Genomic DNA, 26,121 nt, shown 5'->3' with positions numbered 1-26,121 from the left:
GGGTCATGTCACACACGAGTGCATCAGGAGCAGCTGAAGGACCTGATGCTCACCGCAACAAGCCCGGCCAGGGGACGAAGGCAGCGTACTAACCTCTCTCTCTTTTTCCATAGAAAAGACGAAACGCCGCCGCTATAAGTCGACCCGGGCTAAACAAAGAACTGCACTTCCGGTCCATCCCTTTATATTGTCCGTCCAAACACCTCCATTTTGTCTTATGATTTCATGCTTTTGTCTGAAAGGAGACCTATTTTTTGTTACAGTATACAGGGCTCAAACCCCAAACCCTTATGCTTGTGTCTGTGCTTCCTTTACTATATATAACTGCACTTTTGCAACTCAGATTGAATTGTGTCACTTTCAATGTAAAACATGAAACATCTGAAACTACTGTATGGAGATGTGGTCATTAAAGAATGATTGATGACTTAAAGGTGCGGAGATCATTACAACAGAGTTTCCAGTTGATGACAATATCTTTTTAAAGGTTTTATGTATTCTGTATGTTGATTTCAGTAAAAGGAGTTATCTTAATAAATTAGGCTTCTATCAAATTTATTAAAACTTATTTTGTTATAATATTACAGGACAAACTGACCTACACATAGGGAAAGTATGCCAACTCCATAATAAATGCAGGGGGAAAAAACAGTATAATACACAATGATCAATTTTATCATTTTATTGATATTTATCATTTTATTGATGTATATCCAGAGAGCACTTATCTTGAAGACACATTGTTTATTTGCATATTTCCAAAAGCTATATACGGCATAAAGTGATGCTTTAGTTTGATTGTTATACATCACATGACACTCTTTTGATGCTTATTTGCTTACACCAGTATGTAACATATAAATGTTTATAGCGTATTATTATACAGTATTTAATAACCAATCTTGATGTCAGAGTGCTCTGTCTTCTGAGTGGTCTTTTATCATGTTAGTCAATAATTCAAGTAATCACTTTGTTTTAATGTAATCTCAATACAATGACTATCTTTTTTATGTTAATTTGATCTATTGAACATTGTCAGAGATTTTACCTTTTTAAAGCATGTTAAAGTATTTTAATAAAAATTAATATGGTAAATGATATGTATTAAAGATTAAATGAATTTAACAAATGGTAGACTTTCTCAATTAAACTTTGGAAAGAACACAGCATTCAAGTATTTTATCAATCAAAGGTAATAATGCACTTAAGCAATGAAAATGCTGCTAAGATTATTAATGATAAACCTACTGAACCACTCAAAAGGCACTATGATAATTCTAAATGAAAAGAGACAAAAAGTCTGCTTGATGAAAATACAGCTATTCTTGAGGTAAAATTATTTTTCATTAATACACATTCATTAAAATATTTAAGAAAAAATCAATATGAAAAATAAACAGCATTGATGTGAGTAATATTTTAATCCATATGTTTTTAATAGTAAAGATACCATGATGCTACAGACAACATTAAGTAAATATACTGCTGGAAAAGGAAAAAAAGCATAATGATAAAAGATCACACACTAAGGGCACTCTTTCAGATTCAACGTCAGCAACTAGCTTGATGTTTCATTACCATTTTTATCTTCTCTAACCTTTATTACAGATTAAATATTAAGTATGAGATTGTCATATACTGAAGTTTCTAAATTATTTTTGTTGAGTAATATGTTTAGGTCTATGTAATATTTCTTTCTTTCTTTCTGCTATATGCAGATACATGATTGACATTACAGTTGTGTGAAACTGCAGATTTCTAATATCTCGAGGTAGTCCAAACACAGACTGATTAGACAAAAAAGTCAAAAAATATTTATGTTCACACTTTATTGGTTTGTGAACAGCAAATCATAAAAAAGGTAGCTGAAATGCCAATAATGTATTAGTTAGGAATTGTTCAATTCATAAACATACAATTATTAAAACAAATGTAGTCCTATGGCATGCAAACATTCAGGAGAAACTCATCTACTCCTCCTAAAGCTGAGGGTTGTGGGAGTGTTTCAGGCTTGTCCAACCAGGAGGAGACCTCAGGGCTGACCCAGGATATGCTGGAGAGAAGATTTCTCTCAGCTGTACTTGGAATGCCTCAGTATGCCCCTAGAGGAGCTGGAACAGATAACAAGGAAAAGGCACATCTCAATGCTTTGCTCAGACTGCTGCCATCATTGATGGATGGCTGTAATCCATGTTCTAATATTTTAGTTCAATCTAAAACTTCATTTACAACCTTGCTGAAGTTTACTTGCTTTTGCCAGAAATACAATTTTTTTCTTTCTGAGGTAATTTTAAGAGATTTCACAACAATGCAGCAGTTAAAATCCAAATAAATACAGAGTTAAGTCCAGTATATTTGTCCATATTTAGTTGACAAGCTCCTTGTGAGGGTATCTCATATGAGTTTGAGTAGGCTAATGTCTCATTATCACACATTGTCTTGTTTATATGTTATTTTTAGGATTGAGCTCATTAAGATCCTAAATTATTAACCCACCAAAGATGAGGTCAACAGTTTGCAAAGTAGTATTTATAATCTTTGAAAGCTATACTGTAGGTTTACCGTCAAGATTTATAAATAAGGATAAGGCACAATCCTACATAAGAAAGCACTGTGATATTGTGCCCAATATCATTTAATTTAACTAGAATAGGCTTTGATCTATTAACAAAATATTTATGAATAATTTGAACAGACTGCAAATTGCATTTTCCTCTCATCCATATATATTAGTGATTATGACATTTTTAAGTTTGGGTAAACAATCCCTTATATAGGCTCTATAATGACCTTAGGATTATCCAGGAGTTCAGAATTCATATTAGAGTAATTGGAGCTTATTAAACAAGATTATTTTTTTGTCACAGACTGCATTCTTTGCTAACAGAAATTAAGAGTACTGTGAATTGGCAGTCCAACCAGTGCACTACTTACCAATGAAAAGAAGATGACAGACATTAGAAGAATAAAATCAGTGTCGGAAGTGACCAACATTGCACCCAAACCTCAGTGACATTGCATTGAAAGTAGCTTCCTTACTTCAGCAGTGTGCAAATATGTTCATTACAACCTGGAAGAAGTGCATTTAATATATGTTTTTTAAACCTTCAAGTACACTAGTATCTTCTCCTCAGTGTCCATTTTTATTTTCAATATAGTAATAAACTTTCTGTTAAGTTCTTTTAAGGCTGAAACATTTATACAGCACAGACACCCTGAGGGGTACATGGAAATTTTCCTAAACAGAAACAGCTTATTGCTGATGTGAATAAAATGTTTTGAAGCAAGCAGAATTTTATGTCCCCTCTTCCATTTTGAACGTTATTAATTTTTCATTGCATTTTATTATTTTCATGCCACCATTTGGTTAATTGAGGTTGCTACCATCCTGCCTTTTGTTTTTGGCAACAATATTCCATTGCCATCTTGTGAATTACAGAAATTGCAACACATCACCACAACTGTATTTAACTTGGTGCTTTGATGATTCTGTCATCCAGGATTTTGGATTCGCTGTTAGAGCAATTTATGACTGAGTTTCAGTTTAGCTTAATGTTTGGCTTTGGTTTCTCAAAGTTATTGATCTTTTGGTATTGATTCCTTCATGTTGTTCATTCCGCCTAGGCATTTTGTCTATTGGTTTTTTAAAATCCTGATCCATGATTTCAACTCAAACCAATTGTGTCTTGCTTCCAGATGGATTCTTAATTAAACAACTGTTTTAAACAAACACATTTTGCTACAAGCAAGACAAAACTCATAATAAATAAACACAGATAATTATGTTTCTGTGTATAAAATATACATACTATATTTAAATTCTATAATTAACCAACATTAAACTTAATGGCATTTAAGGATAGGAACATTTAATTTAGTTTAGTCTCTGATTAAGATATTTGTTGGAACTAAGCAGCAACAATGATTTCCCAGGACCAGGACTGGGAACAACAGATTCAAAGTAATTCAAGTATAATTTCAATATATCTTGTCTTTAAACCAAACCACCCCAACTTATATATCTTCATAACTTGAGATGCAAATAAAACATGAATGGCATATAATTGAACATCAGCAAAATAGCTTTCTTGTGCTAGATGACAAACACATAAAATGTTAATGTTCACAATGCTTATTTAAGCTTTTCACATTTATCACCATCTCTCTTCTCTCTTCTCACCTAAGCTGAGATGGTGATGGCAGGAGTTTCAGGTGCAGAAGTAAACTGAAAGAATGGAGCACAACATATAATTTAGAACAACAGTTGTTTAGGAAATACTTAGAAGAACAATTAAAGAAAGTGAAGTAAACATTACATTTTCTCTAAAACTACAAATGGAATATCAGTCTCTTTGCGACCCATCTTGGTTAATCCTAGAACGGAATCCAGTACCTCATGTTCACTTACCCTCTCTCCCTTTTTATGGTGTTTAATCTAAGACGTTACTTCTACAACTCTCACCCATACTTAAACATGTGCTGTAGGTTTGGGTTCAGGTGGAGTGTATGTTTAACCCCATTATGAAATTTTATCCATATTCACCTATTTTTGACAATTGTGCCCTTAATATCAGGGTTCATCCAACCACTTTCTCTGTGTGGTATAATTCAGCTATTTGTATATTAGATGATACTGTATCGTTGATTCCAGTGGCCTTTCAGCTATTATGCAAGTAATTCTCAATCCCAAACAATTCCTTCTTCATCAATCTCCCGGTAAGATTGGCTATCAAAGCGCAGGGCATCGTTATATATGCTCCCTCAACAATACACCCATTGATTAAATTTGCCTTTGAACTTGGTTCTGATTACAGACTTGTCGCGGAATTTTATGCTGTGCAATGTAGTGCAGCAGTTAACCAATTAGCTGTTCAAAATGTCTGGCAATGGGATTTGTTGTCTGCTACAGAGATTTGTTAGGATACCATTTTTGACAGCATAAAGGTCTCATCTAGAAATCCAGATTATCAGTATGTGCAATTTAGATTTGTTCATTGTATATATATATATATATATATATATCACACAACGTAAGCATTCTTTATGGATAAAGCTGATTCTTCACACTGTAATTTCTGCCCATCTATAGTGCCTGGCACCTTTGTGCATGACTATTGGGAGTGGCCCAGGGTGGAGGAATTGTGGAATCTTGGGCCCTTAACTCCTGGATCTTTTATTACATGTATCGCCACAATTATCAATTTTACAAGAATTTACTATTTACCTTTCATCAATATCTCAGCTGCACAAAAGGGTTATTTCTATTGCTTTAAAACTTCCACTAGTGTGTCTTTGGACAGACCAAAACGTGTATCCTTTAGTAAATGGACGTTTTCATTTTATAATCTGATTCTTTTAGAAGTTTCAGCCTCAAGAATTAATGGGGCATGAGAAAAAAGCAGGAGAAAGTGTAAAGCTAGCACTAAGACAGTTTTGCTGTCCCAGATGAGTGGGCGTTTTGGGGTTGGGGTGATTGAGTCTTGGAGAGGATTGGGGGGGTTGGAGTGTATGACCACTCTAATATCTAACATTCTTATGTTTAGGATTTTTCAAAGATAGTTTGCAATTTCTTTTTCTTCAAATTATCTGTAATTTTAAATACTGTATTATTTTCCTTTTTTTACATTGGTATGTATTATATCTTACTCTCAGTAAATAACTGATCACAAAAAAATCAGCCCCTTTGCAGTATTTACTAGCTCCAATGATTGTTTAAATGAGGCTTATACAGAGACAAGAGATTTATTTTTTCTTTACTTATCATGAATCAAAAAGTATAGTTGTTCATTCTTTAATAATGCAATGAAGTTTACAGTCCACAAAAATAAGAAATCTCAGCAACATTTTAGAATAGGGGCTTTAAGAGCTTGATAATGATGCATCTATCATTCTTTTATTCATGTATAAAGCAAAACAGAACCTTTGTTAAGGTCTTGGTAGATATAATAAACTATTAGACATATCATAGGTACTCCCTATTCTAAAGCGTGGTCTTTCTAAATATTACTATGACCAAACCATGCCTTTGTTAAAGTCTTTTCACAAAGCAGTAACGGACTACTAGATTCACCTACTGTAGGTAGCCTCTATTCTAAAATGATAACCAAATTTCAAGCTTTGTACATTAGAATTCTAAAACAGCATGGGTGCTGTTTTTTATTAGGGGGACATACAGTGCATCCGGAAAGTATTCACAGCGCATCACTTTTTCCACATTTTGTTATGTTACAGCCTTATTCCAAAATGGATTCAATTCATTTTTTTCCTCAGAATTTTACACACAACACCCCATAATGACAACGTGAAAAAAGTTTACTTGAGGTTTTTGCAAATGTATTAAAAATAAAAAAATTGAGAAAGCACATGTACATAAGTATTCACAGCCTTTGCCATGAAGCTCCAAATTGAGCTCAGGTGCATCCTGTTTCCCTGATCATCCTTGAGATGTTTCTGCAGCTTAATTGGAGTCCACCTGTGGTAAATTCAGTTGATTGGGCATGATTTGGAAAGGCACACACCTGTCTATATAAGGTCCCACAGTTGACAGTTCATGTCAGAGCACAAACCAAGCATGAAGTCAAAGGAATTGTCTGTAGACTTCCGAGACAGGATTGTCTCGAGCCATAAATCTGGGGAAGGTTACAGAAACATTTCTGCTGCTTTGAAGATCCCAATGAGCACAGTGGCCTCCATCATCCGTAAGTGGAAGAAGTTCAAAACCACCAGGACTCTTCCTAGAGCTGGCCGGCCATCTAAACTGAGCAATCGGGGGAGAAGGGCCTTAGTCATGGAGGTGACCAAGAACCTGATGGTCACTCTGTCAGAGCTCCAGAGGTCCTCTGTGGAGAGAGGAGAACCTTCCAGAAGGACAACCATCTCTGCAGCAATCCACCAATCAGGCCTGTATGGTAGAGTGGCTAGACGGAAGCCACTCCTTAGTAAAAGGCACATGGCAGCCTGCCTGGAGTTTGTCAAAAGGCACCTGAAGTACTCTCAGACCATGAGAAACAAAATTCTCTGGTCTGATGAGACAAAGATTGAACTGTTTGGTGTGAATGCCAGGCGTCACGTTTGGAGGAAACCAGGCACCGTTCATCACCAGGCCAATACCATCCCTACAGTGAAGCCTGGTGGTGGCAGCATCATGCTGTGGGGATGTCTTTCAGCGGCAGGAACTGGGAGACTAGTCAGGATAAAGGGAAAGATGACTGCAGCAATGTACAGAGACTTCCTGGATGAAAACCTGCTCCAGAGCGCTCTTGACCTCAGACTGGGGTGACGGTTTATCCTTCAGCCGGACAACGACCCTAAGTACACAGCCAAGATATCAAAGAAGTGGCTTCAGAACAACTCTGTGAAGGTCCTTGAGTGGCCCAGCCAGAGCCCAGACTTGAATTTGATTGAACATGTCTGGAGAGATCTTAAAATGGCTGTGCACCGACGCTTCCCATCGAACTTGATGGAGCTTGAGAGGTGCTGCAAAGAGGAATGGGCGAAACTGGCCAAGGATACTGTAGGTGTGCCAAGCTTGTGGCATCATATTCAAAAAGACTTGAGGCTGTAATTGCTGCCAAAGGTGCATCGTCAAAGTATTGAGCAAAGGCTGTGAATACTTATGTACATGTGATTTCTCAGTTTTTTTATTTTTAATAAATTAGAAAAAACCTCAAGTAAACTTTTTTCACACTGTCATTATGGGGTGTTGTGTGTAGAATTCTGAGAAAAAAATGAATTGAATCCAATATGGAATAAGGCTGTAACATAACAAACTGTGGAAAAAGTGATGCACTGTGAATACTTTCCAGATGCACTGTATGTACAGTGCTTAACACTCTTTAAAAATTGTACTTTTTGTCAGCACTATTTCATTTTCTGATACTTTCTAGTTATAGTAACTAAATGCAGATCTTTTCACCTGTATCATTCCAATTCTAATGTGTGCAGTCTGTTAATGATGTTGAAGTAACACTGATTAATACATTTATGTGTCCTCTTTCAGTATTGTGTGCTAGCACTATTGTCTTTGTATTATGGCTCTTAAATATCTGTGAAATGCATTACCACCTAATATATCCTTAAATGTAATTTTAATATCAGCATCAAGCTATTCCATTCAAAACCTTAATTCTTTAGCATCGTTGAAACAATTAAGAGGAATGTCCTGTTCTCCTTGGTTCTGCAATATTTTTACAATTGCATTGTTTTAAGGAAAGTATTTTATATTCATATCAAATATAAGTCTAATTGTTTTTTCTGGCATATTGAGATATGACTGAAGTTTGTAGATGAACAAAAACTTACTCTTTGTCCTTAACTGATTAAAATGTTTGAGGGAAAGAAAGGTGAAAAGAAAATCCTGTCCCGAGTTTCTAAAGTTGTGTCTTGTATGCTTCACATATCATTATATACCAAGATATATTATTATTGCTTGCATATATCAACAATTTGCAGTTTCTTGACTATGATTCTTCCCTCAACATTTCTTTAGAGTATGATACTAGATGCAATTTTCATTGCTATTTCTTAGTTATTATAGCTCTCTAACATCCTTTTATTATTACTTATAATTTGGCTCATGACTTTATCCAAGGTTATCTACATCATTTGAGTGGTAGAACTGGTTACATTTCTTTTGTTTTTGGCTAAACAGAGGGGCCGAGCTGGAAAACATGAGCAGCAGGTTAGGGTAATAGAGAATAATGACGGAAACATACTGACAACAAGGAGAGTGTGTTGAGCAGATGGAAGGAGTACTTTGAGAAATTAATGAACAAAGAAAATGAGAGACTGAAGGTGGGATGATGTGGGGATAGTGAACCAGGAATTGCAACAGTTTAGCAAGGAGGAAGTAAGGACCACTATGATGAGGATGAAGAGTGGGTAGGCTGTTGGTACAGACAATATACCTGTGGAAGCATGGAGTTGTTTAGGAGAGAAGAGGGTGGAGTTTTAATTCAAACACAGAAAGTGAAAGTATGCCTAAGGAGTCGAAAAGAAGTGTACTGACCGATTTTTAAGGATAAGGGGGAATGTGTGAACTCTAGTAACTACAAATGATTAAAATTGATAAGCCTCAGCATGAAGTTATAAGAAAGAGTAGTGGAAGCTAGGTTAAGAAGGAAGGTGATGATTAGTGAATAGCAGTATAGTTTCATGCCAGGAAAGAGCACCACAGATGTGATGATTGCTTTGAGCATGTTGATGGAGAAGTATAGAGAAGGCTAAAAGAAGTTACATTGTGTCTTTGTAGATGTAGAGAAAGCATATGACAGGGTGCCTAGAGAGGAGTTGTGGATTTGTATGAGCATGTGGGGATTGGCAGAGTTTGCAAGTGTGGTATAGGATATGTACGAGGAAAGGGAGACAGTGGTGAGGTCTTCAGTAGGAGTGACGGATGAGTTCAAGGTGGAGGTGGGTTTACACCAGGGTACCGGCTCTGGGACCTTTCTTATTTGCTATGGTGATGGACAGGGTGAAAGACAAGATTAGACAGGAGTTCCTGTGGACTATGATGTTTGCAGATGACATTGTGATCTGTAACGAAAGTATCAAAAAGACAGAAGACAGAGCTGGAGGTGGCAGAGTTAGAGATGTTAAGATATGCATTGGGTATGATGAGGATGGACAGGATTAGAGGGTCAGCTCAGGTTGGACGGTTTAGAGACAAAGCCAGAGATGTGAGATTGCATGGGTTTGGACATGTACAGAGTAAAAATGCTGGGTATATTGGGAAAAGGATGCTAAGGATATAGTTGCATGGCAAGAGGAAAAGAGCCTAAGAGAAGATTTATGGATGTGTTGAGACATGCAGATGGTGGGTGTGACTAAGCAAGATGCAGAGGGCAGGAAGATATGGAAAAAGATGATCCACTGTGGTGAACTCTAATGGGAGCAGCCATGAGAAGAAGGGGAAGGGCATGGTGTATTCTTTCTCTTAATCTAAATTTCCAAAAATGCAGAATTGCTACAAGGAAAAATTAAGTATACCCCTACAGTTATCAACACTTTAAATCCATAAAATGAGAATCAGGTGTTCTAGATTACTGTAGTTGCCAATGATTAGAGCCTCCTTAGGGAGCACAGAGGTGGGACCTGTTGTATTCAAATTGTAGATATGCATCTGGAGTCTGGTGTCATCTTTGCTTTTGACCAGTGTGGTATCATTATTCCAAGATCAAAAGAGCTCTCAAAAGCCCTCAGAAAGGAAGTGGTTAATGCCTCAGAGCCTGTCAAAGGATTTAAAAAGATGCCAGATTATTTGCAAGTCAACCATCCTACTTAAAGCAAAATCCACTTCAATTGGCTTAAATTTTAAAGAACTGCTAATTTGCCCATCCCAGCAAACTCAGTGCAAAAGCTGGTCATTTTATACTAAAAGAAGTCTCCAAGAATCCTAATATTTCACTGCAGGAACTGCAGCTAACTTTTGCAAAAGTTGGTGTTAAAGTGCATGCGTCTACAATTAGAAAGAGACTACACAAATTTGATTTTGTTGCCCAAAAAGATTGATATTGAACATATAAGCAAAAATGAGGCCATTTTGGAACAATGTGCTCTGGACATTGCCTAGGCACCTAGGGCCATGGCAGCTTGTGGTCACTGACTCAACTATGGATTCTGCATTGTAACAAAGTGTTCTTGTGGATAATGTGAGGCCGTCTGTCCAAAAGCAGAAGTTGAAACATAAATGAATGCTTTAACATGATAATGATTCAAAGCACACTAGCAAATACACCAAAGAATGGCTCAAAAAGAAGAAATTATGGACTGAGCTAGTGAAAACCCTGATTTAAATTCCATTGAAATGTGCTGGTGGAGTGTCTTGCTACTGATGGAATTTTCAATGAAGAAATGGTCAAAAATGTCACTGAGTCAAAGTCAGATTCTGGGGAGCAGTTATACAAACACCAACAAGAAGTAATTTATGCTAAAGGGAGCAATACCAGCTTCTCAGGAAAAGGTGTACTTTTCCCTTGTAGACCATTACCTCTGCTGTTAGAATTAAGATCTGATATATTCCTGTTCAAATACTTTAAAAAAAGTGAACAATTTCAGGTGGTGTACTTACTTTTTCACATGGTTGTCTATTAGTTTGTAATATAAAAAAGCTTGCTACAGTATCACAAATTAAAAAAATAACTAGCCTTCTCTTGAACTTTATAATGGAGCTAAAGGGAATGAAGACCCTTAAACATTACTGAATATGTCCATTTTTTACAGCAAAACGTTTTATATGTGTGGATCCATATCATGAGATTATAGACATATTGCAAAGCACAGTGTCCATATCATTTTAAGAAGAAAAAAAAACAATCCATTGTTGAGAGACTCAGCAATTTTAAAAGGAGATCGACTGCGAGCCTAACTTTGCTAAGTTTGATTTCATTCATGACACTGCTTAGAACCAGGGGCATGGATTAACCTCAGAAAGTCATCACTAAGTGCTGTTATTGACATTGCATGTTGATGCCTAGATATGAATTGCTGTCTTAGTTCCGTAGACAACTACATAAAAGTAACTGAATAAAGTCGTGATTTAGTCAGTTTGCTTTGTAAAGATAAGGCTGGCTGCCACTGTATTGTTATTGTCATTATACATAATAAAGATATTTTGTGAAAGTACTGCTGGTGCAGAACAAAGCTACAAAGGCTTAAATCAATTATCAACTCAATGTCAATAAAAACAAACACATAATCAACAATATTAATTAAAAATGCATTTATTTATTATTTGTTTAAAACTTATTAATCAAATAATAAGTATATTTTCAGAAAAATGTTTTTACATATGTGAAAATATTGATTTTAGTTGGCCCATTCAGTTTTTTTTTTCCTTATCTAAATATATTAATAAAATCGATTATTTGCGATGAACACAAAGAGGTTCAAATAGTTAGGAGAACAGTTGTTTGTACCTTACTATTAAACAGATGAGAGCTAAGAAAAAAAGACAACATGATTATTAACCAAGAAATTTAATAAGTAAGCTAGGTAAAAATAAAAAGAGATTAAATTTACTCGTATTTCATTGAACTTAAAACCATAAGATGTATGTTTTTAAATGTCAGAGTAATGTAACAGACAAAGATACCAATGGCAATTAGTGAGACTGCAAAAAGAGTTCATGGATAAAATATCTAATCATCCTAGAAGTTAAACATCAGCAAGAAGTAACCTCAGATTAAGAAATTAGTTGGAACAAAAATCTCAAGTCAGAGGAATGTGTTGCCTAACTACCTTATTTATTAGAGTAGGACCAAATTAGACACATTTTAAATATTATCAAAAAATCCAAACTTACTAATAACTATTCCAATGATGATTGCACAAATTGCTCCCATTAATATCATCATCTGAAAAGAAAGAAATATAAAAAATCACATCTGTTTGAGTACCTTCACTATAGTTCCGCTTGATCTATTACATAATGTAATTTTCAATTTCTCTATTTTATATGGTATCTCTTTTCCTTTCTATAAATAGGTGGTGGCCAAGGACTAGACAAACAGACATTTTTAAGCTCCTTTATTATACAAAATACCCAATTATTGTACACAAAGATTAGATGCTTTTGGCCTTCTAACCATCAATCACTAAATCATACGTTTTAAACTTATTAGGCCACCACAAGAGTTAAATACTTCATACCAGTTTACTTACAGTGCTTACTACAGTTGAGCACATAGTTTTAAATGTTCACATAAACTTTGTTTCAGTGTGAGAAGATTAAAGTCACTCGAGGCCTTACTCAAAAACTAATTTGAAATTGTGAGATGGGTGTTAGAATTATCTCTAAGGAGATAATAACATATAAGCTACTAATATATGCTACTAACCAAACTTTGACATCACTTCAGCAGAAAACTAATCTGAGTGTAGGTGTACTGGTCTATGAAGAGAGACCTCTGTTCTACACGAGTTTGTAAATTTTGATTTGCTCTTTATTCCAAACAATTTGCTATTGATAGTCTAGTATTTATTTATTTAGTTTAGTATTTATTTCTCCTTCTTAATCGGGTCTCATTGTATTAATATGATGGTGCTATCAGCCCAGGACCTCTTCTGAATACTGGAACATTGACAGTCATAACCAAGGATGGACTAGGGCAAATTTGGAAACAAACAATAAATTATGGTGCAGATGTTCAAAGCAATTGAATCAGTGTTCAAAAGGTGCAGTGTAAAAATCTTTCAATAAATTTTCAATAAAAACATTGTGTGTGGAAGTTAAAATCAATCACTAAATAATTTGAATAAGAATAATAATATACATTTATATAAAATACAGTAAAATCAAGAATATAATTACAGTCTGTAATAGACGGCCAGGGATCTTGCCCCACCTGGAGACCTGGAGAAGCAGAGGATCGGGAGAGGGGCAATTCCCACCCTGGGATGCAAGATGGCAGCCATCCGGGATTGCATGGGAACCATGGAGCTGGGAAGCTCAAGCCTGCAGGAACCCATGGCCACCGCCAGGGGGTGCCTGGATGGCTCTGGAACCATGAACTGCAGAATTTCCACCACACCAGGAAGTGCTGTCAGAACAGGAACCAGGTACATCCAGAGTGCTTCCAGGTGCCCATGTAGCACTTCCGCCACACAAAGAAATGCTGCAGGAAGGCCATTAGGGAGCACCTAGAGCACATTCGGGTGCAACATAAAATGGGCTACCTCACTCTATTCGGAGAGCCAGAGTCGGGTGGCAGAGGACAAAGCTTGCAGGAGAGGATTGCAGGCAGCAAAGGAAAAAGAAAATAAAGAGAAAGAAAAGGACTGTGAGTTTGGACTGTTTGGTGCACTGTGAGGTGTGCTGGAAAAAGAAGATTAAACGTGTGTGTTTTGGGACATTCCGAGTCCATCTCTGTCTGTGTTCTGGGCAACTTTCACAAGTCATAATCTGGTTTCTTTCTCTCTCCCTCACACCTTCACTTATCACCATTTAGGTCTCTTCAGCAGGTCTCAGACACTGACGAATGTGGGCACACATCCTAGCCATCTCAGCCGGTACTCACTGGGACACTTGCAGCCCAACTCCATCACCATTCATTGGCATCCATAGGAAAATCCTTGATGCCTTCAGCCATTTCTGCTCCTTAATGCTCAACAGGAGTGTCCCATCCCTGGAGCACCATTCCTCTAGGTTAAACACAGGGCATCCCAAATGCTTTGCTTCCTCTCCCCCACTCTGGATTAATCAAGCAATTCTGTCCCCTCTCTCTCTCTCTTCTTCTTCTCATAATTACCCTTATTTTCTCAAGCTTGATCTCTTCCTGCTCTACTTCCTTTTAATCCTTGTGAGTATAGGTGCTTTCCTTAATGAACTATGGCGTGTCAGTGAGGGATGACTAAGCTGATTATGCTCACACAGGAATGATCAATCAGCCAATTCCCCAATAAAACACTCCACGGCCCCACAGCTTTCTGCCAGCACATATCTATATCCACAGAGCCTTTAAGAGTTTTAAAAACTTTGCACCGCCATGGATGCCTCACATACTGTATCACAATTCGTAATATTTCTTTGGAAAATATTCAAATATTGATGTATTTTAATAAGGCCAATTATACATTTTTTCTTTTTGTTTACAGAAAGCATATTAATTGCATTTTTTACTTAGTATGAGGACATCATGATGTTGTTATAGATACCTAACCCAAAACTGCAAAAAGCAAGCTTCAATTCCAGTCCCTCTCCTCTCTCCTTCCATATCCCAAAGAAAAACAGCTTAGGCTAATTGGCACTCCAAGTAGGCCTGGAATGAGTGAAGGTGAGTGTGTGCCATTTGATGGACTGGTTGATTATTTGTTTGTACCCAGTGCTACTAAGACTGACACTGGCTCCACAGGACCCAGTAATGGAGAGGTTGGTTCAGAAAGTTGAAATACTATTCATATGTCAATTAAAAATGTTTAAATTGCCCATGTTGTGCTTACTGCATAACTTTTAAGTTCCTATAGAAAGAATCAACAGGAAAAGCGACAAAAAACAAAATGGAGTAAACTGAACATAAAATCTTTATAAAGGGAATGAATAAATTCTTACCGTATGTGCATGATTTGAAACCAATAAGCATTATTCAAATTTTTTGAATGAGTTAAACACATGCAGTTGATTTTGTTATATTTTCTACAGGAATATAAATAAATCAATTCATAACGCATTAATTCTCCCTTTACTGAAGTCTTGCTTGGGGTCCAGACTGTAATAAATTATGGAGGTTTTTTTGGCATTAAGCCTAACTGCCATACAGCTGTGAAAGCTCTGCTGTAAACTGGTAATAACACACTAGCTCTATTAGCAATGTTTATACTTTTGTGTTCTAAAAGCACTTATGGTTATCCATAATACTGATTTTCAAATAATATTGTTTTTATTTCTAGCCATGCTATGATACATTTCAAACCAATTATAAACTCACCTTGCTGTTTTGCCACCAGTATTTTCTGCTCAGCTGTTTAGCACTATTCTGAAATATTTCTGCTTCAGTCTTAACTTCCTCAGCTTTTTCATCCAGCTCAGATAAAACATCATCCCTTTTCAATATTTTGTCCACATTGAATCGCATTGTGTCCACTACCTATGAGAAGGGGGTGGTGAAAAGAATTGTAAAACAAGGCTACTAAATAAGGAGACATGAAAGTAAATATTTAAATCCCAAGTAATCAATTTTCAATTTACAAGTATCTGCGGTGGGCTGGCGCCCTGCCTGGAGTTTGTTTCCTGCCTTGCGCCCTCTGTTGGCTGGTATTGGCTCCAGCAGACCCCCGTGACCCTGTAGCACAATGGTTGTGCTGGCTTCTCTTGAATACTGCATCGTGTGTTCAAATACCACACCTGGAAATTGTCAGGAGTCTGCACATTCTCTCCACATGTCTGTAGGAATTACATTTCTTTTATTTGCCTCACCAAAAATGTGAAAGATAAACTCTTTTGTGATTCCAATTTGACTAATGTGAGGGTGTGCATGTGTGGGTCCTGCAACAGACTACTGCCCTGTGCAAGATCACTTTCCTGCCTTGCATACACTGCTGCTAGGATAGGCTCCAACTCCATGATACTGAATTGAATTTAGTGGGTTTTCAAAATAGATTAACTGAACAAGTAAGACATCAGTATTCTTGAAATAGTACGGAAACGCTAAGGTAAACTTCTACTTAAATCCTTTGTACTATGTCTACATGCTAAAGGTTTAAATTTCTAATTGAAGTACAAAATATCTAACCACGTTCCTGCCTCACATGCTAAATATGCCCTTTATTTTCAAGACCCTTTATAAGCTACCATCCCATTACCAGTTACTATTTGTAAAATGACCTGTTGCATTGATTGAGCAGCTCTCAGGGCATCTCAGTACCATTGTATTGTTTATAAAAACTAATTTACAGTATGTGTTTGTAATAACTGTCTAAACGAATGGCAATACATATAAAGAGCAATATCCTCAATTATTCTAGAAATTTCAGTCATTTACACTTCCTTACTAAATTTTCTCCTTGCAACTTAATAAACAGAAAAAAATATCTTGCCCAAGGTTAATAAATGCTATATTTTTTATTTTAATACAATTCCAGCATGTTAGTGAAAATAGTATATCTTCTGGCTAAACTGAGGTAAATGTTGATTGGTCCTAAGATGACAATGCTGCCTCTTGTCATGATTGTTTATATCAAAAAAATTATATTCTACTCATTTAATAAAAAAAATGGAACTCATCCATGTCAGTGTTAACTATTTTTGTAGAAAGGTACCAGAATTACTGTATATTCACAGTTTTCCATGAAACCAGTAGTAAAGAGGTGTTACAGTTCTGTAAAAACTATCACTATCAAAATCCAAAAAAGGTGACAAGATTTTATATTTGATTTTTCACGTATTACCTCATTAAGTTCTCCCTGAGTTTTCTGCAGCTTTTTACTGGAGTGTGGTTCTGGATGTCCACCATCAGGTATTTTATTTTGCCCATCAAGTTCTTCAGCTGCACCAAATGCTTCAGAAACAGGGGCTGACCTACAGAAGATTACGGTTTAACTTTAACACACTCTGTAATGTAACAGAAAATAATGTATAAGACTGCAAAATGGAATGCTCTAAATATGAGAAATAATGATAACTGAGAACTAACACAATAATGAACCTGAGATATGACACTCCATGATTCAAAAAATGGTTGCACTACCAGACAGCTGTGTTGACAATAACCAACTTGAGTTGGAGTCAAAATTACTATTGGCCACCAGAACTGAATGAGTTCAGAGCTGTGTAGATGACAGCTTGTGATATAACAGGTCCGCATCTGGGAAATTAGTGGCCCATTTTTAAATAAATGAGTAAATAACCCGGCTTGAGGTTGCTGAGGAAACTGAGGTGAGACACCCCTGCACATGAGGATGTGGTCTGTTTCGATTGCTTCATTTGCTTTGTGCAGTACGTGAATGAGACACTGCACCCTTGGAGGCATTTAAGGGGGAGCCGGCACCTAGAAAGGGACAAAAGTAAGATCAATCGGGAGGAAAAAGAATGAAAGACAACATAGAAAGAGAAAAAGATGCTAAAAGATGGAGAGAGAAAGCAGGAGGTGGAGAAAGCCAGGGCATGTGAATGTAAGAGAGAGAAGACAGTCAGCCAGGAGGACGTCCTTCAAGGGAACATGCGGTCCGCCCTCAGGGACAGAAGGAGGCCACTACATTCAAGCGAATAAGGAGTTGGAGTGACTGAGGCACGATTTGGTTAGAGCAACTCTGCATTAGGCAGGGAGAAAGGCAGTGGGAATTGCAGGGGTATTGGAAGGCTCAGTGAGGTGTCCTGCAGGTGGAGCCATGGACCACAGGAGCACCAGCCTGGCGACAGGAGTCAGAGTCTTGGTGTGGTGCCCTGCTAAGGTCACAGAAAACAGCAGGAGTCTGAGCCCAAGAGAAGTGTAAAAGGTTGGCTGAATTGTTAATTAGGTGTCTCCCTGGCTGCAAGGACTCGTTTTAGTTTTAAGGACAGCTTCCTGCATCGTGTTTTAACCTTGTTTAAATGGATCATTTATTTGGATTTTAACTACCACATTTACAAATTTTTATTGGATTGTTTATTTATGGAACATTTTGAACATTGCACTGTTTTGGACACTTTGGTTTTTGGATTGTTTTAATAAAACCACTTTGGCACCTACCCCTTGCTTTGTATGATTAATCTCATTCACTGGTTCATTCCTACATTATCAGTGGTAGTGGGTTCAAGAGACTCCATGGAAGGACCTGGTAGTGTGTGGCGGACCCACCTTGTCACACAGCTCCACAACAGCAAAAATATTAGTATGTAAATAAAGAAAGATTAGAGGAAGAATGTGCGGGCATAGGGCCAAAACATGCTTGCTATATCCATCCAGTTTCCTGTTAATGTGAACCTAGAGGGACTAGTTATGGTTTTTTCCATACTGTGTTGTTTTCTCCTTTTCTTTAAATTTGCATATGAGTGATTATTGAAAATACAAGTGCCTCCTTTATTAGACAAATCAGTCATTTCGTTTTAAGAACATTTTTAGCAAAAGCATCACATCTGAAGGAAATAACATTTAAAACTGGGACATTTGCATACACAGATAAGGTTTGAGTGAGATTTGCATGAAGAAAGGCATCAGAGCACCATTTCATAAAACTTGATGTTTCCTTGTAAAGACTTTCCGGTGACAAAGTACATTAAAAAAAAAAAAATAATAACTTCAGGTAGTAGTCATCCATGCAATAATCCATCTTCCAAACATGCTTATTCTGAGCAGGGTTGCAAGGAAGCTGGAACCTATCTTACCAAAAATTGGATAGAAAGCAGGAACACACTCTGTATAGGGTGGCAGTCCATTGTAAGGTGAACACACACAAAAACACAAGGGTTGATTTAGAGTTTGCATATTCACAGACGTTCGCATGTATTTCCTCTAGGTGCTCCGGTTTCCTCTGACTTTACAAAGACATATAGGTTAGATCAGCAACATTTACAATACTAGGGAGAGAGCACAGCCTTTCCTGAGCCTGTGTTATTAAATTTTAAAAATGGGTTAAGGTCAGGAAGTCAGAAAATGTTTGAGTTCAAGATTGCTGCCTAAAGAGGTATATAAGAAAGGTTGAGGCTAATTAAATCTAAAATAATGAGATGGTTTCATAGACTAATTTTACTGAAAAGCAAAGAATGCTGTAAAGAGCAAGTTCAGACAGCAATCAGACATTCCCTGGTCAAAACATTAATCAAGTATTGGCAAGCTGATGAAAGGGTAAAACAAACCTTATGTTCACAAACTAGCACAAGCTTAGTTCAAATTTATTTACCTTTGATTCTTTTTCTTTTTAGATTGTTAATTAATAAAATTGCTTGGCAAAAATGTTTCTTTATTAACACAAATTTTAGACTTGGCATGCCGTCTAAGCATAAAGCTCCAAATGACATGTAGTGCACATGTCGTGTAGTTCATTTCTCAAAAGCAAATAAAGAGATAAAAAAAAGTCTTCTCTGCCCTCAAGGCAGGCATGGTGCCATGAAGAAAGGAGGCAAAAGGGGCACTCAAACACTTAACTGAACTGGATGAAAGCATTTTTGAAAACTTTCATTTACTTAACACACCCCTCAATAATTCTATACAGCATAAGCATTATCTATCAATTCAGAATGATTCCATTCTGTATTTTAAAGCTTCAGAAAAAAATGAAAAGTGAAAGTTTCCTATTTTTGAAGCAATCTTTTGCATTAATTTCTTAGCTTTCACATATAAATGTGTACTGATTGTACTGTGAGGATGGAATTGACATGAAGAGAAAAAAGGGAGGACATGAACTAGATAAAAAACATCATCTAAAACAGGTCATGGTCAAAACCAAAAGTAAATAAATATTCAGTAACCTAAATGCAACATGCAATCCTAAACTACAGTCAAAACACGAAACTCTTGAGTTATCAATCACAATCCATACTTCTAAATGCTACAAAATCTTTTGTTTGTTATACAGAATTTTGTGTGATTAACTTATGTGTGTTACTGGTTACATTACCATTGAACTACTGGCATTACCCACCATGACTTCTGGCAACCACAGGACAAAATGATGAAGATGAAGCCTATTCAAAATGGTGTTGCAGCAATTACATTTATAATAGACATAAAATATAACTATCTATACTGGAAAAATAATTCTTGACAATTGTTTTTTTTGTGTGTCTGTATTGTTTGTTTTGTAAGAAAATTAACCTTCATTTCACAATAGCTGTGGATATTCCACATAAAGCACATTTATTTTGTATTAACATTTGTAAATACTGGTGCAACTCTGACCTGTGAGGAATATGCAGTAAGAATCTATCTGGTGGCAAAGCCATGTGTACTGAAGCACCAGAAAAGGAGTTGTGCTAAGCTGCACAGAAGGCTAAAATAGAAAAGAAAAAGAAGACAGCTAGCATGATGAGGAGCGTTCATGAAGGCAGCAATTGGCCTGGGGAATTTAAGTACTTCACAGGATGTCTCACAAGGCAGAAAATGGAAGTGAGTCTGGGTCTCCATGAGAAAAGAGCTAATAAACTATCCTTCCAAGGGTTATTAACTGTTGTGTCTGTACGTCAGACCCACACTTTGGGTTGTTTCAATATATTGAATTTGTTAAGGAGAGGTATTATGGACAATCATCATAATTTTTGGGTCTGCAGGCACTATAATAAAAGCAAGCAGCAGTCTGCTTTGTTTTTAAGCTCATGTTCAGACAGACTGCCATGGCCTGTAAATGAACTGTCTGGAAACGGAACAGTACTGTGAAACCCCATGAAGAGGAATGCTGTGATTGGCACTGCGAAAATGTTTTCTAATTTTGTTTTAATTATGTGTACTTAGCATCATTTCTTTTTGATGTTATCTGTGCCCATTTGTTCATAATAATCTTAGCTTAGAATAACCAGACAGCACATATCTGAAATGTTAAACAGGAGTAACTCTTTTCCCAAGGGAACTGAAGATACAACAGACAGCATCCTTGACAAGATGAACTGTTTTACAAATATTTATGTGATCAAAGCATTTAGACAGAGCTGTCCGTCACCAGAGTAGCTAGCCAATTACAGTTAGGTCCATAAGAATTTAGACAGTGGCACAGCTTTCATAATTTTGTCTCTTTATGCCTCCACAATGAATTTCAAATGAAGAAATAATTACATGACTGAAGTGTAGGCTTTCAGCATCAATTTAAAGGATTTAACAGAAAGTTGGTATGAGCCATTTTTAAAAGCCAGTTTTATACATGGTCCCCCCATTTTCAGGGGCTCAAAAGTATTTGGATAATTCACTGACAAGCTGTTCCATTGCCAGATGTCATTAACTATTAAGCAGGTAGAAGGTCTATAGTTGATTCCAAGTGTGGAATTTGCATTTGAAAGCTGTTGCTGTTAACTCTCAATATGAGGTCCAAAGAACTGTCCATGTAAATAAAAACAGGCTATCATTAGGCAGAAAAAACAAAACAAACCCATCCAAGAGATAGCATGAACAACAAGAGTTCAAATCAACCACCTGATACATTCTTAAAGAGAAGAAACATACTGGTGAGCTCAACAAAACCCGAAGGCCTAGACAAACATGGAAAACAACTGTGCTAGATAATCACAGAATTATGTCCTTGGTGAAGAAAAGCCAATTCACGACATTTAGCCAAACTAAGAACACTCTCCGAGAGGTAGACCTATCATTGCCAAAGTATACAATCAAGAGAAGACTTCACAAAAGTAAATATAGAGGGTTTACCACAAGGTGCAAACCATTGGTAATCATCAAGCATAGGAAGGACAGGTTAGAGCTTGCCAGAAAATATTTAAAAAAGAAACAGTCCAGTTTTAAAAACAGTTTTTTTGGAGAAATTAAATTAAGATCAATATGTACCCGAATGATGGACATAGAAGAGTATGGAGAAGAGAAGAAACAGCTTATGATCTGTAGCATACCACATCATCTGTGAAACATAGTGGAGGCAATGTTATGGCATGGGCATGCATGACTGCCAGTGGAAGTCAGTCATTAGCGTTTATTGATGATATGACTACTGACAAAACTTGCTGGATGAATTCTGTGTATAGAGCTATACAATCTGCTCAGATTTAGCAAAATGCTGCAAAAGTCATAGAATGACGCTTCACATTAAAGATGGACAATGAGACAAAACATGCTGTGACAGCAAACCAAGTGCTTTTCAATGCAAAGTAGTGGAATATTCTTTAATGACCAAGTCAATCAAATGACCTCAACACAAATGAACGTGCATTTTACTCGATGAAGACAAAACTGAAGGCAGAAAGTTCCAGAAACAAGCAGCACCAGGAGACAGCTGCAGTAAGGGCCTTGCAAAGCATCACTAGGTTAGAAACGCAGCACTTGGAGAAAACCATGTGTTCCACACTTCAGGCAATCACTGAATTTTCAACCAAGTATTGAAAATGATCATTATATCCATGATTATGTTAGTTCATCCAGATACTTTTGTGACCTTGAAAATGGAGGGACCACGTATAAAAATAGCTGTCTATTCTAAATGGCTCATACATTTTTCTTTATTAAATTCTAAAGTCTACACTTCAAACACATCTTGATTTCTTCATTTCACATTCATTGTGTTGACAAAAAGAAAAGCCAAAAATGTGAAAATTGTATCACTGTTTAAATACTTATGGACCTAACTGTATTTACAGTATGTGTAACATCATGAAGTCCAAAATGCCACATGGTCTTTGGACATAAAAATGCACTATCTAAGAGAGATGACACAGACAAAAGAGACATCAGTGAGAAAGAGAGACCGCATTCCATCAGAGAAACTACATTCATCTGGACTTTGAAGAAACTGTCCACATATTGGCCTGATTGATGCTTCTAAAAGCTGTCCAGCAGTACAATTTCTCCTTTGACATAGCTTTTAGCTTTATCTTGATGGAAAGTATTGTTTAAGATATTTTTACTTTGAAGCAAGACTGTATTTTATTAGTGCTTTACATTCTATCTTGGTTATTATTGAATTATTTCATTCATTTAGTTTATATAGTATTATTCTGTTTGAATAAATGCTTCACTTATAAATTGTTATGTTTTGTCTGGACATCTTGAGTGATTAAAGCAATAAAGCAGACAGAAGGCAGCTACAATGGGAAGATCTAATTTGTTTTCTTTTTTTATTTAAAGATCATTAATTATTAATTATATGACTATGACTATATGAATCCTTTTGTGTTAGGCCACCTGGACACACTTCAGTTTGCTTATCAGACAAAGATTGGAGTGAAAAATGTAATTATCTATTGGCCTGAAAAAGGCTTATTCTCACCTGGACAAAATTGGCAGCATTGTGCGGATTATGTTTTTTTTTTTATTTCTCCAGTGCCTTCAGTGCCATCAAAACATCCTTCTTAAGGGCATAAATTCAGAGGTACGCAGTTGGATGTATTCATAATGTCCTGGACAATGGATTGTCTGTAGGACAGACAGCAGATAGAGAGACTTATGGACTTTCTGGTACGGACATGAGCCACACTGGAGCACCACAAGGAACAATCCTATCTCCTTTTCTCTTCACTTTGTACACCTCAGACTATAAATATAACACCAGGTCATGTCACTTGCAGAAATTCTCAGATGATTTAACACTTATGGAGTGTATTGATAAAGAAGATTAGACAAAGAATGGGAGTCAGTTGGAAAGGTTTGTTTCTTGGTACAAAGGGAATTGTTGGCATCTAACATCATCAAAAGCAAGGAACTGGTTATTGATTTTTGCTGCATCAAGGAGCCTCTATATGTCTGGTCACTATTCGAGGAGTGGATATAGAGGTGGTCCATTCCTACAAGTACTTGAGAGTCCCTATTAATGACAGGTTGGACTGGTCTTAGAAAACAGAGGAACTGTATAAGAAAAGGCAAAGCAGATTATTTTTCCTTAGGAGACTGCGTTCCTTTCCTGTGGTAAGTGACATTCTTCACATCTTCTATAGCTCTGCGATGGTGAGGGCTGGTAACATCACTTCAGGAAAGGCTCACCGAATCAACAAGATAATTAAAAGGGCAAGAACAAGCATAGGACACTTCTGGACCCCCGTTACATTTTAACAGTTTGTTGACAAGACATTAGCTTTGTTTTGATATTGTCTATTTTTCATTTTGTGATGTACTTATGTCACTTGCATTTTGGTAGCCATGTAGACTACAAAACCATGGTGTAATCAATGCCTTTGGTGACTTAGATTTGTAACTTTTCTGAGCTTTAAATAAAAGTGGATCACTTCTTGATTAATTTCTAAAATAAGTATATTTTCAACTATATCCACATTCTGATCATGATTGCCCATTGCTCATTACCTGTTGAAGTATAAAATATGAATCACCAAAATGTGCTTATTTTGTCATTTTCATTTAACTTGCACAAATTGTTATTTCTTTGATGCACATTATTTATTCTTAAAATATAGATGTGTGTGTTGAATGCATATATCAGAACACAAAAATGAGTGATCAAGAAGTTAAGAAACTTTCTGGGAAAATACCTTCACTGTATTCAATAATGAATAGTTTCAAGCACAAGTAAATGCACTAACAGCCATAGTTGAGTAAGTCCTATTTGAACTGGATGAAAGAATATAATCAGGAAGAGCAGCGCCTACAGTGTAACCGAACTGGAGATTTCTCTTTTAGAACAGTATATGCATAGTATTTTTGGGCGAATTGCTTTTTTTTAAGTCAGTAATACTTGTAATGCAACTTAGTTTTTATTTTAAAATAGCATCCTTTGCTTCATTATTATCAGGTAAAACACATGGAGCTGGGTACTGCTTTAAGGAATGATGAGCACCTTTGCTGCAAGAATTCTACTTTTTTTTTGCACAAATATAAAGTTACCTTTGATGATTCTAAAAGAAATGCAGCTACTACCAGTTTTTCACTTACATTACAAACAAACAAAAGAATGCTGTTACTGGCCATTTGTTTTTTGAAAACGAAAAGAAGTTTATGACAATGTTTTTTTGATAAACAAAAACTGCAGTCAAAAATAATAACCTCTTCCACTCATCTGTTCTCTCCCAGATCAAGTTTGTGCATTGTCACTGTTTTCACAAAATGTAATTGAGTGTATAAAATCTTAAATTGGGGAAGGAGATAAATGCAAGATTAAGATTAAATGCCTTTGATCATGTGTAAGGGTTGTCCAGTGCATTAGTAATGTTTAATTAATTTATTAATACTATATTATTCTGACCATTTAGGAGTTTTTGTTTTAAGCATGTTTTAATTACATTCTGATATTTTTTTTTCATACATGAACATGTGTATAGGTCATGGTCAAGTTTTGGACAATACAATTAGAGTCGTGAAGCTGAAAGACAAAAAGTCATTACACTAAAATCTTGAAGAACGGCAGCTATCACACATAAAAAAGTTTATTAATTGAAACCCATTCTCAAGCTCACAAAGTCCTGAAAAATCCCAAAAATAACCGCTAGAGAGGAAAATACTATTGAAAACCTCGCTAATTACACAAAGGGCAATGTAGTAAATTTTAACATCCATCCATCCATCCATTATCCAACCCGCTATATCCTAACTACAAGGTCACGGGGGTCTGCTGGAGTCAATCCCAGCCAACACCAGTGGGGTGCCAGCCCACTGCATATTTTTAACATGAAAATATTTATTTTTCAAAAACTCAGTTAAACACAAATAAGCTCTGAGGAGCACTAAGGCACAGAAGTCAATGTCTCCTTAAAAGGCAAGTCCCAAAGCAAACACAGTACTAGTACAAAATGTATAGAGGAAAAAAAAGAAAAGAACAAAATGACAAAAAACACAATAACAATAATAACTAGAGAAACTCACCAAACTACAACTGCATTCAAAATGAACTGCAGGGGACTGTGGATTGTCCTTGCCTGTATAGGGCTGAACACAGTTACTTGATAGTGATGGGCAGGTGGCCCTGCCTCTTGGGTGAAATACAGCAAAACCCTAATCATGGTTAGTAAAAACAGCGTATCAGATCGCTAGCAACAGCTAGAGCCTGAAAACTAGACAAACTAAATACTGGTGCCAACAACACTAAAAGGCAACAAAACAGTAAATAAATGCAAAG

At 36.4% G+C, this 26,121-nt stretch overlaps 1 protein-coding gene across 2 annotated transcripts in view; it reads right to left on the bottom strand.

Annotated features, from left to right (window-relative positions):
- Positions 1-651: 651 nt before the first annotated feature.
- LOC120535687 (vesicle-associated membrane protein 2-like) overlaps positions 652-26,121 on the bottom strand; it is a 60,422-nt gene continuing 34,952 nt past the window's right edge. Inside the window, exons 2-6 of one of the 2 annotated variants that reach the window (XM_039763669.1) lie at positions 16,882-17,011; positions 15,423-15,581; positions 12,302-12,353; positions 4,181-4,225; positions 652-2,111 (exon numbers count right to left, since the gene is read on the bottom strand). In XM_039763669.1, coding sequence (XP_039619603.1) covers positions 4,209-4,225; positions 12,302-12,353; positions 15,423-15,581; positions 16,882-17,011 — 358 coding nt within the window. In that variant the 3' untranslated portion in view covers positions 652-2,111; positions 4,181-4,208. The remainder of the gene's footprint in view (positions 2,112-4,180; positions 4,226-12,301; positions 12,354-15,422; positions 15,582-16,881; positions 17,012-26,121) is intronic. The other variant, XM_039763667.1, reaches the window with a different exon arrangement.

The sequence above is a fragment of the Polypterus senegalus genome, chromosome 9 (assembly GCF_016835505.1).
Source record: "Polypterus senegalus isolate Bchr_013 chromosome 9, ASM1683550v1, whole genome shotgun sequence".
In the NCBI taxonomy this organism is placed as follows: Eukaryota; Metazoa; Chordata; class Cladistia; order Polypteriformes; family Polypteridae; genus Polypterus; species Polypterus senegalus.
Note: the sequence above shows the minus strand (reverse complement) of the source record. Positions and strands in the feature narration are given on the sequence as shown.